This window comes from Triturus cristatus, chromosome 12, assembly GCF_964204655.1.
Source record: "Triturus cristatus chromosome 12, aTriCri1.1, whole genome shotgun sequence".
NCBI lineage: Eukaryota > Metazoa > Chordata > Amphibia > Caudata > Salamandridae > Triturus > Triturus cristatus.
This window is the reverse complement of record NC_140595.1, coordinates 796,457,027-796,473,364: the sequence shown is the minus strand read 5'-3', so window position 1 is coordinate 796,473,364 and position 16,338 is coordinate 796,457,027. Positions and strand designations below refer to the sequence as shown.

The following is a 16,338-nucleotide window of genomic DNA, read 5'->3' as shown; positions in this document are numbered from 1 at the left end:
GCAGTGGAAGCTGGCCAGGGCAGGTATAGGGCTCAGGGCATGGGAAACGGAGGTGGAGCGGTTCAGTGTCCGGACAGTGGAAGCTGGCTGGGGCAGGAACAGGGCACTGAGCATGGGAAACGGAGATGGAAAGGTGCAGTGTCCGGGCAGTGGAAGCTGGTCGGAGCAGGAATAGGGCCCTGTGGTGGGAAGCGGGAGCCGACAGGTGCAGTGTCCGGGCAGTGGAAGCTGGCCAGGGCAGGTATAGGGCCCTGAGGTGGGAAGTGGGGGCCGAGAGGTGCAGTGTCCGGGCAGTGGAAGCTGGCCAGGGCAGGTATAGGGCCCTGAGGTGGGAAGTGGGGGCCGAGAGGTGCAGTGTCCGGGCAGTGGAAGCTGGCCAGGGCAGGTATAGGGCCCTGAGGTGGGAAGTGGGGGCCGAGAGGTGCAGTGTCCGTGCAGTGGAAGCTGGCCAGGGCAGGTATAGGGCCCTGAGGTGGGAAGCGGGGGCCGAGAGGTGCAGTGTCCGGGCAGTGGAAGCTGGCCAGAGCAGGTATAGGGCCCTGAGGTGGGAAGTGGGGGCCGAGAGGTACAGTGTCCGGGCAGTGGAAGCTGGCCAGGGCAGGTATAGGGCCCTGAGGTGGGAAGCGGGGGCCGAGAGGTGCAGTGTCCGGGCAGTGGAAGCTGGCCAGAGCAGGTATAGGGCCCTGAGATGGGAAGCGGGGGCCGAGAGGTGCAGTGTCCGGCCAGTGGAAGCTGGCTGGGGCAAGCTCAGTTAAGTATACCGGGCAGAGGCCTTAAAAACACCTGACAGGTCTAGACCGTAAATCCATTTTTGGGGGTGCCGAGGCTCTCTCGAGGGGTTCTAAAGCTGTGGAGCGGGTCAGAATGGGTTACCATGGAAAAGCTGAGGGGGGGGGCGGGGAGGGGAGGGGGGTTACCAGAGGAGCTCCGCCCCCGAGAACCACACACACCTACCACAAGAGAAGGAACAACATGACAAGCGAGACCCCCCCAATGCAGCTACACGCAAAAGGAGAGCAGCAAGCAGCGAAAGACCCCGACTGCATCCACATTCAAGAAGGGAGGGGTGTGTAAGAAGTCCAAGGAAAGCCCCCCTCCCTCCGGCCCTCCACACATTCCAAACCAAGCCCCCCAGGACGCAGCCGTCCTACCTTGGTGGTCACTATGCAGAGACAGTCCATTGTCTGTCGGCGGGGAGAGGAGGCTGGCTGGCGGCGAGGTGGCACATCCGAGAGCCCTGCAGGAGCCCCCCGGCCTGGGCAAGCCTTCCTCGGCGCCTGGCAGTGCCCCCCGCGCGCTCACCTTCTCCGGAGCAAGTGGTTGCAGGTCTCGGGAGGGGGTGGGGGAGTGAAGGGGAGGGGGACGTGTGTGTGTGACAGAGAGAGCTGGTCTGAGGCGAGGGAGAGAGATTGTGTGAGAGGTGCAGGGGAAGGAAGGAGGGAGGGGGAGCAGGGAGAGAGAGGGAGGGAGGGCAGGAAGAAGGGGAGGGGGAGAGACAGAAAGAAGAAGAAGGCTGGGGGAGGAAGGAAGGGCCGGAGGAGAGAGAGGGGCTCACAGGCACGGTGTGAGTGCAGGGTGCATGCAGAAGGAACCCCTTGCTGGGTCTGACAGTGAGTAAGGAAGGGAGGCGGGGAGGAGGGAAGGAAGCAAGGAGGGAGGGGTGGAGGGAGAGAGAGAGAGGGGGTGGAAGCCGCGGATCCCACGCGATGCTTCCTGGCATCAGAGATTCGGCCCAGGGGGTGGGGAGGGGGGGGAACACCCACATAAAATAAGATGCCAGGGGGCCGAGGATGTCTATCTGGGGAGGCAGTAGCTTCTTGGGGGCAGAGAGCCCCGGCCGCCCCAGCGAGAGAGGAAAGGGTGCGGGTGATTTGGGGGAGAAAGGAGCGTCAAGGTTGAGGCAGAGAGGGGGCGAGGCGCGGATTAACTCGTTAAATGGTCGCTCCGCAGAGTGGGAACAGAGGGGGAGAGGAGACACGATTGAGGGTGGGGGGTGTTCGGGAGCATTGAAGATGGAAGCTCTTGGATTCGGTCCAACGCTGGATAAAGCTCTCTAATCGGCAGCCATCAGCTCCGTGGTCAGACGCGACCCCCCGCAGCTGCCTACCCCGGGGAGCGGAGCCCCCCTATAACCGGGACTGTGAGGAATCGGCCACGGTACCAAGCGCTCAGAGCACATGCAAAGCGCCTCGGCGCTTCCGAAACGGGTGTCAGAAACTCCTCGATTTACCGACCTCTGGAGCACCAAGGGCAGAGCCAGGCCTGCCGGAAATGAACCCCCTGCCCTGCAGGTCACACGCGCACACACGAAAACCTACAAGGTGCACAAGCATTCCGGGCCAGGGACATTAACCGTTTGGATGTCTGACCAAGATCACAACAGGTGACCTACAGGCTGTCTCCCTGCAGCAGGCGCATTGATGCCAACGGCTGCATTACCTGGATCAGACGCTGCAGCTAGCAGTTTTAGGCTGTACTGATCGTTTTTCAGCCTGCGACTTAAGGTGTAAGTGGTGTAAGCACACACAGCCGCCCGCAGCAGGTGCTTGCACCCGCGAGACTTAGTCGGATTAAAACTTGTGGCCTGCTAGCTAAACACAGCCCTCCTGGGCATGTGCAGGAACCCACTGAGACGTCTTGGGTAGGAGCAAGTGTCCTGCTGGCTTAACACAGCTTCCTGAGGCATGTGCAGGAACCCCCTGAGAAGTCTTGGATTGAATGCATGTGTCATGGAGGCTAAACACAGCTCCCTGGGGCATGTGCAGGAACCCCCTGAGACGTCTTGGATTGGAACCAGTGTCCTGCTGGCTAAACACAACTTCCTGAGACATGTGCAGGAACCCCATGAGACGTCTTGGATTGGAACCAGTGTCCTGCAGGCTCAAAACAGCCCCCTGGGGCATGTGCAGGAACCCCCTGGGACGTGTTTGGATTGAAACCAGTGTCCTGCAGGCTAAACACAGCTCCCTGAGGCATGTGCAGGAACCCCCTGAGACGTCTTGGATTGGAACCAGTGTCCTGCAGGCTCAACACAGCCCCTGGGACATGTGCAGGAACCCCCTGGGACGTCTTGGATTGGAACCAGTGTCCTACAGGCTCAAAACAGCCCCTGGGACATGTGCAGGAAACCCGTGAGACGTCTTGGATTGGAACCAGTGTCCTGCAGGCTCAACACAGCCCCCTGGGGCATGTGCAGGAACCCCTGAGACGTCTTGGATTGGAACCAGTGTCCTTCAAGTTCCTTAGTTCCTTACAGCTTTACGTCGATAGTGCATCCGTTTTGATATCCTACCGAGAGGTTAAAAAGTGGCCTACACTGTACACACATCTTTTTGGACTGGATGGTGTTGGAGGGAACCTATGGCCTACAGGTGGTAGATTGTTAGCCGATGTAGGTGCAGCAGGCTTTGAGCGGCCTGTGACCTACAGTTTGTGCATAGCACTCTGTAGCAGGCGTGTTAACCCCCTGGGCTGGATCACTGTTTCATTGTGAGCACAGCCTGTGACGTGCAGGTGCACACCGCTTGGCAAGGCATTAACCCCACAGCTATCCTATCGTAACCGGAAGCATTGATCTTTGCACTCTTCACATGGCCTTTTCACCTACTGAGCATTTGTAATATAACTGAAACATGTGACCTGCAAACTGCACAGGGCTCACCAGAATGTAGCCCCGCCCCTCCCTGCTGCTTTCATTCTTGTCAGACCCAGGTCACACACCACTCTATGCAGCAGAGTGTGTCGTAAGCAACAAACAGTACCTCACTGCTAATGACTCTGAGACCCGCAGGTTCCTTAAACATCTCTGCAGCAGGCACTCAGCCCTACGGTCTATTTTCCTGGCCCTGGAATCCGTGGCAAGCATGTTACCCACAGGGCTCTTCAGCAAGTGAATGCATTGACCCACCGAGCTACCTGGCAGTCAGACGTGAGTGGCTGCGGCTGACTATCAAAGACTATGGGAAGCTGGAAGCCCCTCTAGCCCAGCTGACGGCGCGCGGCCCACGCACGCACGTGCGTCTTACGCCCTGGGAACGCAAGGGCGGGCGACGGGGTTGCAGGGTCTCTGGCGTGGCACGTTGGCGGATCACGTGGCCTGTCGCCGGAGAGCACTGGAGCCCCCGCGTATTTTAGGCACGTGAAGGAAGGAGAGCTGAGGTTTATAGTCGAGGGCCCGCGGTGGGGGTTCTCCTATGCCTTACTGGTGCTCGAAGCTGTGTGGATAAAGGAGAGGTGGGGAAAGAGAAAGGATGACATCAAAGAAGCATTGAGGGGGAGCAGGATGTGTGGGGGGGGGGGGTAGAAGGGTGGGAAACAGAGAGGGGAGAAGGGAAAGCAGGGTACATCACACATGGTGAGAGGGAAAGAAAAGAGCTCAAACTGAGTACATCTTGTCCTGTCACACCTCCAACTCTCCAGAGCTAACTTTTGCTACAGCTCTGCCAAGCCTGGCCTGGACCAACACTTGATGGTCACAATCTGGGGCTGCCCACAGCTCCGTTGGAGCACCGCACCCCTTGCCTACAGCTCACTTGCTGCAGGAGAGGAGCACCAGTGTTGCACCATCATGTCCTGCCATGCACCCGCAAGACGTCAAACACACAAAAAGTGACGGGAGGAATGCTTGCAATCTGTCTAACCACTGGCAATCGTGTAGGTAGCATCCCGACCATCCTTCTTTTGCCCAGCCTGCCGCCTAGCTTGGCCCCAGCCACATGCAAATTAGTCTTGACTCTGCTTCAATGGGAGCAACGCAGCCCGAAGTTTCAGGGCTGGGCCTCCCGGAACCGGAAACAAGCAACCCAAGACCAGTTTTGCCCTTATTGGCGCTTGTCAAACGGGTGTTGCTTGGTTCCAGAGGTACGATGATCAAGGGATCCCCATCTGCGCATACCCTTGCAACTTATTGTTACACCAAACATGCGAAAGGTGGTGGCAGGAATGCTTGCAATAAGTCTAACCACTGGCAATCGCTTAGGGTAGCATTTCAACCTCTGTGTTCTGGATCGGGAGGGCCTGGCCTTGCAGTTCGGGCTGGACTGTTCCTATTACAGCAAGCTCAAGACTGATTTACACGCGGCTGGAAACAAATTGAAGTGGCATGGTGGGTGAAAAATAATGGCTAGGGATGCGGCCTGAGTAATTACCAGTGGCTGAGATGAATTCAAGCATTTCTTCAATCACTTTTTTTGTATACTTTAACGTAAAGCCCTAAGGTGGACAGTTATGCCCAGATGTGGCCACTGAACCACAGGTACCAAGTTATCCGCAACTGATGAGCACCAATAAGGGAGAAACCAGTCCTAGGTTGCTTGTGGTCCGGTTCAGGGAGGACCTGGCCTGGCAGTTCGGGCTTGACTGTTCCCAGTGGAGCTGAGACAAGACTGATTTGCATAACGCTGGGTCCAAAACGAGGTGGCATGGTGTGCAAAATAACGATGAACATGGATGCAGCCCCCGTGATGGTCAGCGGCTGAGATTAATTCAAGCATTTCATCCATCATGTTTTGCATACTTCAGCAGCACGGCTAGTTGATCCCTGGGATACCAACGCGCCTCTACTAAAGCACCTCAGTCCACACTGCATATTAATTTGGAGTCACATACCGCATGTTTCACGACTACATGAAGGCGCCATGAGAGAGGCCTCAGCCACACACCCTCGGCTCGCCCAGACAAGGACTGTCTCTATACACTGTTTCATGTTAAAATGAGGATCAAAATATAATGTTCTCATTTACAGAATGGTAAAAGATGGTTCTTACAAGAGTGTTCGAAATAAACTTGTGGCACTATCTGCGCTACATGGAAAATAGGCTGTGCCTGCTGAACCACTACATGGTAAGCTGGGCAGAGATAACACTAATGTGTCATAGTGCTATTTAATAAATAAATAAATCAATATGAATTAGAATAGTTCCCTTGTTTACCTGAGGATGGATCATCAGGCCACACTTGTGAGTCATGGCACCCTCCCCATCAGGGACCCAACTAGCCCCAAACTTCGGGGGGGCTAACACTCCCAGACAGGGCTGGCCCTAGCACTGGTCGCACACGGTGCAACAGTCTTTTTTGGCGCCCCTCCCTCATATCCCCCGTCTCCATGAATTCCCTCTCTACCACTCACCAACAAAGCACCTCATCTCTCTATAGCCCCTTTCTGACAAACATTTCATTTTTTTATAGCGCTGCTCATTGTTTACTCACACTCAGTTCTGTGATCTGCATGGTACACGTTCTTTGTAGTAGGCACATTAACCATATGCACTGTGTGGGTGGCAGGAGTGCCCATGTGAGTGCACGGTGAGTGTTGCAACAGTGTGAGAGTAGGATAAGAGGAGTGACTACAGGGTGAGTGAGGGGACCATATGAATTTGGGTGTGGATGTAAGTGCAGAGTGGGACAAATGAATGCATTGTTAATGATGGGCTTGTTTGAGTGAGGTTTAAGATTGAGCAGTGAGGGGGACAGCTGAGTGAAGTGTCACATGAGTGCAGGGTGAGTAGTGTGCTCGTATGACTGCAGGGTGAGGTACAGGGTAAACAGCGCAAGTGCATTGTGAGTTCAGAGGGATCACTGTGATTGCAGGGTGAGCGGGTGAATGGTGTGCGTGCATGGTGATCAGTGTGAGGGCATTGTGATCACTGCGAGTGCAGGGTGAGTGGGTGAATGGTGTGAGTGCATGGTGATCAGTGTGAGGGCAATGTGATCACTGTGAGTGCAGGGTGCGTGGGTGAATGGTGTGCGTGCATGGGGATCAGTGTGAGGGCATTGTGATCGCTGTGAGTGCAGGGTGAGTGTGAAAGTGAAGGGCGAGAATGAGGAGTGAGTTGTCTGAATGCAGGGAGCACTCCCAGACACTTTTAGTAATCTAGCATGTTATTGACGGCTGGCGTAGGGTTTCAGATAGATGATAAACTATTGCTCTTATGGCATTAACCAGAGATCGAGGGTGGAGGAAATAATTATTGTGCTGATCCTGCAACAAACTTCCAGTCTTATGATTAGGGTTGCCAGCTCGTTATTTTGATATCCCAAGCGGTACAAAAAAAACACAAGTCACCTAAAGCTGTATTTTCGGAACTTATCTGTGCATACGTCGAACAGCAAATATAAATAGAAAGCACTTTTAATTGTGATCTAGGGTGGCCTGAATGATCCATGACTGATAATTAAAGGGAACAAAGACAGAAAAGTCACATTACAAATGACAACATACTTTTTTATTTATAACCCTATTTAGGGGCTGATTATGATGTCAGTCGGAAAGGCTCCGAATGGCATTCGGTTTGTCTGCACTTGTGGGAGTATGTGTGCGCTTGTGGGAGTATGTGTGCGCTTGTGGGAGTATGTGTGCGCTTGTGGGAGTATGTGTGCGCTTGTGGGAGTATGTGTGAGCTTGTGGGAGTATGTGTGCGCTTGTGGGAATATGTGTACGCTTGTGGGAGTATGTGTGCGCTTGTGGGAGTATATGTGCGCTCGTGGGAGTATTTGTGAGGTCGAGGGAGTATGTGTGCACGTGAGAGTATGTGTGCGCTTGTGGGAGTATGTGTGTGCTTGTGAGAGTATGTGTGCCTTGTGAGAGTATGTGTGCGCTTGTGGGAGTATGTGTGCGCTTGTGGGAGTATGTGTGCGCTTGTGGGAGTATGTGTGTGCTTGTGGGAGTATGTGTGCGCTTGTGGGAGTATGTGTGCGCTTGTGGGAGTATGTGTGCGCTTGTGGGAGTATGTGTGCGCTTGTGGGAGTATGTGTGAGGTCGTGGGAGTATTTGTGAGGTCGTGGGAGTATGTGTTCGCTTGTGGGAGTATGTGCACTTGTGGGAGTATTTGTGAGGTTGTGGGAGTATGTGTGCCCTTGTGAGAGTATGTGTTCGCTTGTGGGAGTATGTGCGCTCGTGGGAGTATTTGTGAGGTCGTGGGAGTATGTGTGCGCTTGTGCGAGTATGTGTGCGTTTGTGGGAGTATGTGTGAGATTGTGGGAGTATGTGTGCACTTGTGAGAGTATGTGTTCGCTTGTGGGAGTATGTGCGCTCGTGGGAGTATTTGTGAGGTCGTGGGAGTATGTGTGCGCTTGTGGGAGTATGTGTGCGCTTGTGGGAGTATGTGTGCGCTTGTGGGAGTATGGGTGTGCATAGGTGCACCTGTGCCCGTCTCACTATTGTTAAGGATTACAAGCCACCACTGAAGCAGATGCCTAGCTTGCAGCCGGAGGCCAGAATAACCAGTCTGCTTCTGGCATCACTGGGTAGAGGTCTCAATCCAACCTGTCCACGCCACTGGTGCAATCCTTGCTCCAGTGGCTGGTGAAAAGTGGGCCATTCCACAACCGCTCATGATAATGTGGCCAGTGCACCACTGGCCTTGGGCTAAGGTCAAGTCCTGGTTTTGAACAATCAGGTGAAGGCGATGAACTGGGGGGTGAAGGCTACTAGCCCAGGGGCAGGGTTATTGGGAGTGTGGAGTTTCAGTGCACTAAGCAGCCATGTAAAGTGCACCAATGAAATACCATAACCAAAGGCTGGAGGAACTCAAAAGAGATGCAAAGTTGGTATTTTCATGTTTTAAAAATATAATATATATATTACGCTGCCCGTGTGGATTAGCGTACATAGGCGAAACAGGACGTGAACTTAGGGTCAGACTTTTAGAACACAGGTCGGCCCTAAAAACAGGCAAACTGAATGCGCCCTTGGTTGACCATTACAACAAGATGAGACATGGCCATACTGACTTTGAATGGTTCATAGTGGAAAGAATAACTTTGAGCAAAAGGGGAGGAGACTCAGAAAGGAAGAGAAAAAACAGGGAACAATGGTACATCTCTACATTGGATACAATAGGAAGAGGCCTTAACACAAAAGAGGATTGGATGAGAATTGCAGCATAAGTATCTGCTAACTAGCTGATAGACACATTAATCTCATGTAGAGAGACCTCTGATAGGTCCTCAGTGCTTGGTAGTCAATTGCAGATTATAGAGAAGTTATACGGTATCCCTCTAATATATTCAAGGAATTAGGTACCTATATACAAAATGCACCTTCTTGAATGTAATTTAAGATAACATTCTAAGATTCAGAGAAGGGTGAGCCGGCGGCTCATAGATAAATAAAATGACAACCCAATCCAAAATGGCGACCGCGATTGGAATATGACGAATAGGGTTTTTACTAAAAGTTTTACGAAAAAGAGAAATTATCTCGTAATGAATAATAGATAAAACTCGATATGATATATCATGTTGTGATTCACTGTAAAGAATCCACTTGATGTAACAGAGCACGAATGGGCTGGTCCGATAACATACGAACCAGTCCAAGATGGCGACCAAACCGATGATGTGACCGCCATGTACAAGCTGCCTAAGAGTTTAATAAAGTTTTGGTTTTTGTATCTCCAAAAAAAACGTCTAATTGATCCACCGATTCTGAGTGACTATATAAAGAACCGTTACCACACAAGCTGTTGCTCAGGACGCGGACGGATGACGCGGCCAATAGAACGCGGACGGTAGACGCGGTGAACATTGTAGATGAGCTGACCTCGCCGGATAAAAAAGTGAGTTATTCAAAACCGACGTAGTCGAGGCTTTAGGAAGCCCTAGGAAGAGTTTGTACTGTACCAGAAGTAGCAAATCCTAAATTTTATATTGTGTGGAGGAGGTAAAGACAGGGTCGTTCCTTTAACTCATGGTAGTATAAAATTAATGCCCACAGCCCGGATTTATAACCGAGTTTGAAAAACCAGAATAGGATGTAGGCAAGAAGGATAACTATTTGTAAAACCAGAATAGGATGTAGGCAAGCAGGATAACTATTTGACCATGGTAATTAATTTATATGGATCTGAATAGGTATTCCTTGTCTTTTTTACATTCCATTAGCCACGAGCAAGCGATCTAATAGAAAAGATCCACGCGTGAAACATATTATCCGTTAAAGGTGCGGAGCACGTGACCCAAATAAAGCGAACTGCATTACGGTTCGCACTCTGGAAATAAAACACAGGTGAGAATGTTGACTTCTACCACACCCTAGAAAAATTAGTTTGGTAAACAAAGATTGAGTATTATACTTTTCTCTTATGTTTTAGAACAACGGCCTGTATAAGAAGTGGCCTACTGTGAAATTGACTCCAATACTCTGATACCTATATAAGGAACGAATTTATAAGGTGCTTTCTTGATTAAGCGCATATTAAGTTGTCCATTTGGAGTTGGGATACACAAAGCCAATATCGAGGGCTTGATGGTGCAGATAGAAAGTAGATGATTATTGAATCATAGCTAAGAGAGTGATTAAATACACTCTAAATTAATGCAGGTGCACCTATGAGACTTGCATAAGTCCCTTCTTAAACTAAACGTTGAGAATATCAATAAGTGAATGTTCTGAATGAATGGCTCCGATTGATAAGTCAGATGATTGTCGCACTTATGGCTTCCGAACTAGTTGATAAATGTTTTAATTAAAAATGTGTTTGTGCGTAGATGACAAACATGTTAGAATGATAAATTGTTGTTCCTTTCTAATTGATGTAATTTTTATTTAGGCCTATATGTGATGTGGTCATTTTAACCATTGAGGAAGACTAAAAATATTGTCCTGAAGAAGGTGGTCTTTATTGATACTACACCATCGAAACACGTCGACGCCTACATACGCGATTAAATTTGGTGAAGTCAGCAAACACAGGTCGGCCCTAAAAACAGGCAAACTGAATGCGCCCTTGGTTGACCATTACAACAAGATGAGACATGGCCATACTGACTTTGAATGGTTCATAGTGGAAAGAATAACTTTGAGCAAAAGGGGAGGAGACTCAGAAAGGAAGAGAAAAAACAGGGAACAATGGTACATCTCTACATTGGATACAATAGGAAGAGGCCTTAACACAAAAGAGGATTGGATGAGAATTGCAGCATAAGTATCTGCTAACTAGCTGATAGACACATTAATCTCATGTAGAGAGACCTCTGATAGGTCCTCAGTGCTTGGTAGTCAATTGCAGATTATAGAGAAGTTATACGGTATCCCTCTAATATATTCAAGGAATTAGGTACCTATATACAAAATGCACCTTCTTGAATGTAATTTAAGATTACATTCTAAGATTCAGAGAAGGGTGAGCCGGCGGCTCATAGACAAATAAAATGACAACCCAATCCAAAATGGCGACCGCGATTGGAATATGACGAATAGGGTTTTTACTAAAAGTTTTACGAAAAAGAGAAATTATCTCGTAATGAATAATAGATAAAACTCGATATGATATATCATGTTGTGATTCACTGTAAAGAATCCACTTGATGTAACAGAGCACGAATGGGCTGGTCCGATAACATACGAACCAGTCCAAGATGGCGACCAAACCGATGATGTGACCGCCATGTACAAGCTGCCTAAGAGTTTAATAAAGTTTTGGTTTTTGTATCTCCAAAAAAAACGTCTAATTGATCCACCGATTCTGAGTGACTATATAAAGAACCGTTACCACACAAGCTGTTGCTCAGGACGCGGACGGATGACGCGGCCAATAGAACGCGGACGGTAGACGCGGTGAACATTGTAGATGAGCTGACCTCGCCGGATAAAAAAGTGAGTTATTCAAAACCGACGTAGTCGAGGCTTTAGGAAGCCCTAGGAAGAGTTTGTACTGTACCAGAAGTAGCAAATCCTAAATTTTATATTGTGTGGAGGAGGTAAAGACAGGGTCGTTCCTTTAACTCATGGTAGTATAAAATTAATGCCCACAGCCCGGATTTATAACCGAGTTTGAAAAACCAGAATAGGATGTAGGCAAGAAGGATAACTATTTGTAAAACCAGAATAGGATGTAGGCAAGCAGGATAACTATTTGACCATGGTAATTAATTTATATGGATCTGAATAGGTATTCCTTGTCTTTTTTACATTCCATTAGCCACGAGCAAGCGATCTAATAGAAAAGATCCACGCGTGAAACATATTATCCGTTAAAGGTGCGGAGCACGTGACCCAAATAAAGCGAACTGCATTACGGTTCGCACTCTGGAAATAAAACACAGGTGAGAATGTTGACTTCTACCACACCCTAGAAAAATTAGTTTGGTAAACAAAGATTGAGTATTATACTTTTCTCTTATGTTTTAGAACAACGGCCTGTATAAGAAGTGGCCTACTGTGAAATTGACTCCAATACTCTGATACCTATATAAGGAACGAATTTATAAGGTGCTTTCTTGATTAAGCGCATATTAAGTTGTCCATTTGGAGTTGGGATACACAAAGCCAATATCGAGGGCTTGATGGTGCAGATAGAAAGTAGATGATTATTGAATCATAGCTAAGAGAGTGATTAAATACACTCTAAATTAATGCAGGTGCACCTATGAGACTTGCATAAGTCCCTTCTTAAACTAAACGTTGAGAATATCAATAAGTGAATGTTCTGAATGAATGGCTCCGATTGATAAGTCAGATGATTGTCGCACTTATGGCTTCCGAACTAGTTGATAAATGTTTTAATTAAAAATGTGTTTGTGCGTAGATGACAAACATGTTAGAATGATAAATTGTTGTTCCTTTCTAATTGATGTAATTTTTATTTAGGCCTATATGTGATGTGGTCATTTTAACCATTGAGGAAGACTAAAAATATTGTCCTGAAGAAGGTGGTCTTTATTGATACTACACCATCGAAACACGTCGACGCCTACATACGCGATTAAATTTGGTGAAGTCAGCAAACACAGGTCGGCCCTAAAAACAGGCAAACTGAATGCGCCCTTGGTTGACCATTACAACAAGATGAGACATGGCCATACTGACTTTGAATGGTTCATAGTGGAAAGAATAACTTTGAGCAAAAGGGGAGGAGACTCAGAAAGGAAGAGAAAAAACAGGGAACAATGGTACATCTCTACATTGGATACAATAGGAAGAGGCCTTAACACAAAAGAGGATTGGATGAGAATTGCAGCATAAGTATCTGCTAACTAGCTGATAGACACATTAATCTCATGTAGAGAGACCTCTGATAGGTCCTCAGTGCTTGGTAGTCAATTGCAGATTATAGAGAAGTTATACGGTATCCCTCTAATATATTCAAGGAATTAGGTACCTATATACAAAATGCACCTTCTTGAATGTAATTTAAGATTACATTCTAAGATTCAGAGAAGGGTGAGCCGGCGGCTCATAGACAAATAAAATGACAACCCAATCCAAAATGGCGACCGCGATTGGAATATGACGAATAGGGTTTTTACTAAAAGTTTTACGAAAAAGAGAAATTATCTCGTAATGAATAATAGATAAAACTCGATATGATATATCATGTTGTGATTCACTGTAAAGAATCCACTTGATGTAACAGAGCACGAATGGGCTGGTCCGATAACATACGAACCAGTCCAAGATGGCGACCAAACCGATGATGTGACCGCCATGTACAAGCTGCCTAAGAGTTTAATAAAGTTTTGGTTTTTGTATCTCCAAAAAAAACATCTAATTGATCCACCGATTCTGAGTGACTATATAAAGAACCGTTACCACACAAGCTGTTGCTCAGGACGCGGACGGATGACGCGGCCAATAGAACGCGGACGGTAGACGTGGTGAACATTGTAGATGAGCTGACCTCGCCGGATAAAAAAGTGAGTTATTCAAAACCGACGTAGTCGAGGCTTTAGGAAGCCCTAGGAAGAGTTTGTACTGTACCAGAAGTAGCAAATCCTAAATTTTATATTGTGTGGAGGAGGTAAAGACAGGGTCGTTCCTTTAACTCATGGTAGTATAAAATTAATGCCCACAGCCCGGATTTATAACCGAGTTTGAAAAACCAGAATAGGATGTAGGCAAGAAGGATAACTATTTGTAAAACCAGAATAGGATGTAGGCAAGCAGGATAACTATTTGACCATGGTAATTAATTTAAATGGATCTGAATAGGTATTCCTTGTCTTTTTTACATTCCATTAGCCACGAGCAAGCGATCTAATAGAAAAGATCCACGCGTGAAACATATTATCCGTTAAAGGTGCGGAGCACGTGACCCAAATAAAGCGAACTGCATTACGGTTCGCACTCTGGAAATAAAACACAGGTGAGAATGTTGACTTCTACCACACCCTAGAAAAATTAGTTTGGTAAACAAAGATTGAGTATTATACTTTTCTCTTATGTTTTAGAACAACGGCCTGTATAAGAAGTGGCCTACTGTGAAATTGACTCCAATACTCTGATACCTATATAAGGAACGAATTTATAAGGTGCTTTCTTGATTAAGCGCATATTAAGTTGTCCATTTGGAGTTGGGATACACAAAGCCAATATCGAGGGCTTGATGGTGCAGATAGAAAGTAGATGATTATTGAATCATAGCTAAGAGAGTGATTAAATACACTCTAAATTAATGCAGGTGCACCTATGAGACTTGCATAAGTCCCTTCTTAAACTAAACGTTGAGAATATCAATAAGTGAATGTTCTGAATGAATGGCTCGATTGATAAGTCAGATGATTGTCGCACTTATGGCTTCCGAACTAGTTGATAAATGTTTTAATTAAAAATTTGTTTGTGCGTAGATGACAAACATGTTAGAATGATAAATTGTTGTTCCTTTCTAATTGATGTAATTTTTATTTAGGCCTATATGTGATGTGGTCATTTTAACCATTGAGGAAGACTAAAAATATTGTCCTGAAGAAGGTGGTCTTTATTGATACTACACCATCGAAACGCGTCGACGCCTACATACGCGATTAAATTTGGTGAAGTCAGCAAACAGTTTAAGACAAGGGATCTATACCCATGCTTGTTGCTGCCTATGCAAATGTCCAAATTAACGCTATAAATGACATAGTATATTGTCTCTTTTTGTATTCTTCCTCATTTTATATTGTTCTACATTGTATTACATTGTTTTTGTATTTTATTTGTAATTGTGAAAAATTCTTTTTCGCAATATATGTTTTATTTAGCTAATGCTTGTTTATTTTTGATGATTTTAAATGTGAATGAACTCATATGAGTATTCTATGTGGATATATCTCCGATTAAAGAAAATTGATTTTTAATGAGAGTGTGGTTGGTCGATAAGTGCCTCAATTATCAACTATCTGTGTATACTATATGGCCCACAGTTGGATATGTATGTATGAATGAGAAATGGTCAGTGCATGATTCATCCGAAGGGAAAACTCTTTTTAACTTAAAAATATAAATACAGACAGGGAAACATTAATTTCTGTGTATAGTTATTTGTAAAAATCAGCAAATATTTAAAACGACCTTTAAATATAATGTAATGCCTTTTAAAACAAAACACTTTAGAACTGTATTCACGTCGTTTAACTCCTCAACAAAACAAACACTGGCAAAACCAATAGGTCTGGCTTTAACGTGCGAACACGTGCCATTCGGCATTCACACAAAACTGTTTCTAAGCATTACCTGCACAAACGTGCTTTATCACAGTAAAGTCCATCCTGCATAAAGCATTACTCTCTGAATATAGAAGTTAAAGACTAGAATATCACCAACAGCATGAGGATTGAAAGAAACTCTCGGATCTAAAATAGTCCCTCATGCATTCTAATGGCACCACTTGCTGGAAGGCGGAAGGATACACCCAAGAGCATGAATGAGGTGAAGGGTGTAGAGTACAGAACTGCAATGAGGATCTATAAAGCAGCACGGAAAGCAGCCCAAGCCTCATTCTTTGACAAAAAAATCAAAGCTGCATCTAGCTCATCCCGAGAGACTTACAAAATAGTCAAAGAACTGTGCAAAATACCCCCCCCCCCCCCTCCTTTCAACAACCCTCAGTTGCCAGATGCAACCAAATAGCGGGCTTCTTCCAAAGCAAGATTACCAACATTCTGCAGTCACTCCCGCCCAAATCAGACAGCAATCCCCCTGCTGCCCTCCTCCCCTCTTCCCCAAGACCCACCCTCGACAGCTTTAACCAACTGTCTAACGATGACTTTCTGAAAGCCCTATCAGACCTGAAAAGCAGCTCCCCCAACGACCCTGCTCCTATTCGAATCTTAAAACAAGTCGGACCTACCATATCCCACCTGGCCACTAACCTTATTAATACCTCGCTGGGCCAAGGAGTGGTTCCCCCCAGCTGGAAGCATGCCATGGTCAAGGCATTACAGAAAAAACCAGGACATGACCCATCAGACCTATCCAACCTTCGACCGATCTCTCTCCTGCCTGGCCTGAGCAAAATCGCAGAGAAGGCAGTTAACCAGCAATTGTCAGCCTTCCTCGAATCCAATAATCTTCTTCGACCCTCACAAACAGGCTTCCGACCAGGCCAGGGGACCGAAACAGCCCTCCTGAAAGTGGTA

General features: G+C 47.1%; 1 protein-coding gene across 6 annotated transcripts in view; it reads right to left on the bottom strand.

Annotated features, from left to right (window-relative positions):
• DLG4 (discs large MAGUK scaffold protein 4) overlaps positions 1-16,338 on the bottom strand; it is an 863,469-nt gene that overhangs the window by 729,262 nt on the left and 117,869 nt on the right. For 2 of the 6 annotated variants that reach the window (XM_085639542.1, XM_085639544.1), the window contains exon 1: positions 1,152-1,577. The exons of the other annotated variants lie outside the window; for them this stretch is intronic. In XM_085639542.1, coding sequence (XP_085495668.1) covers positions 1,152-1,181 — 30 coding nt within the window. In that variant the 5' untranslated portion in view covers positions 1,182-1,577. Of the gene's footprint in view, positions 1-1,151; positions 1,578-16,338 lie in introns of those variants that run through there. 6 annotated transcript variants of the gene reach the window in all.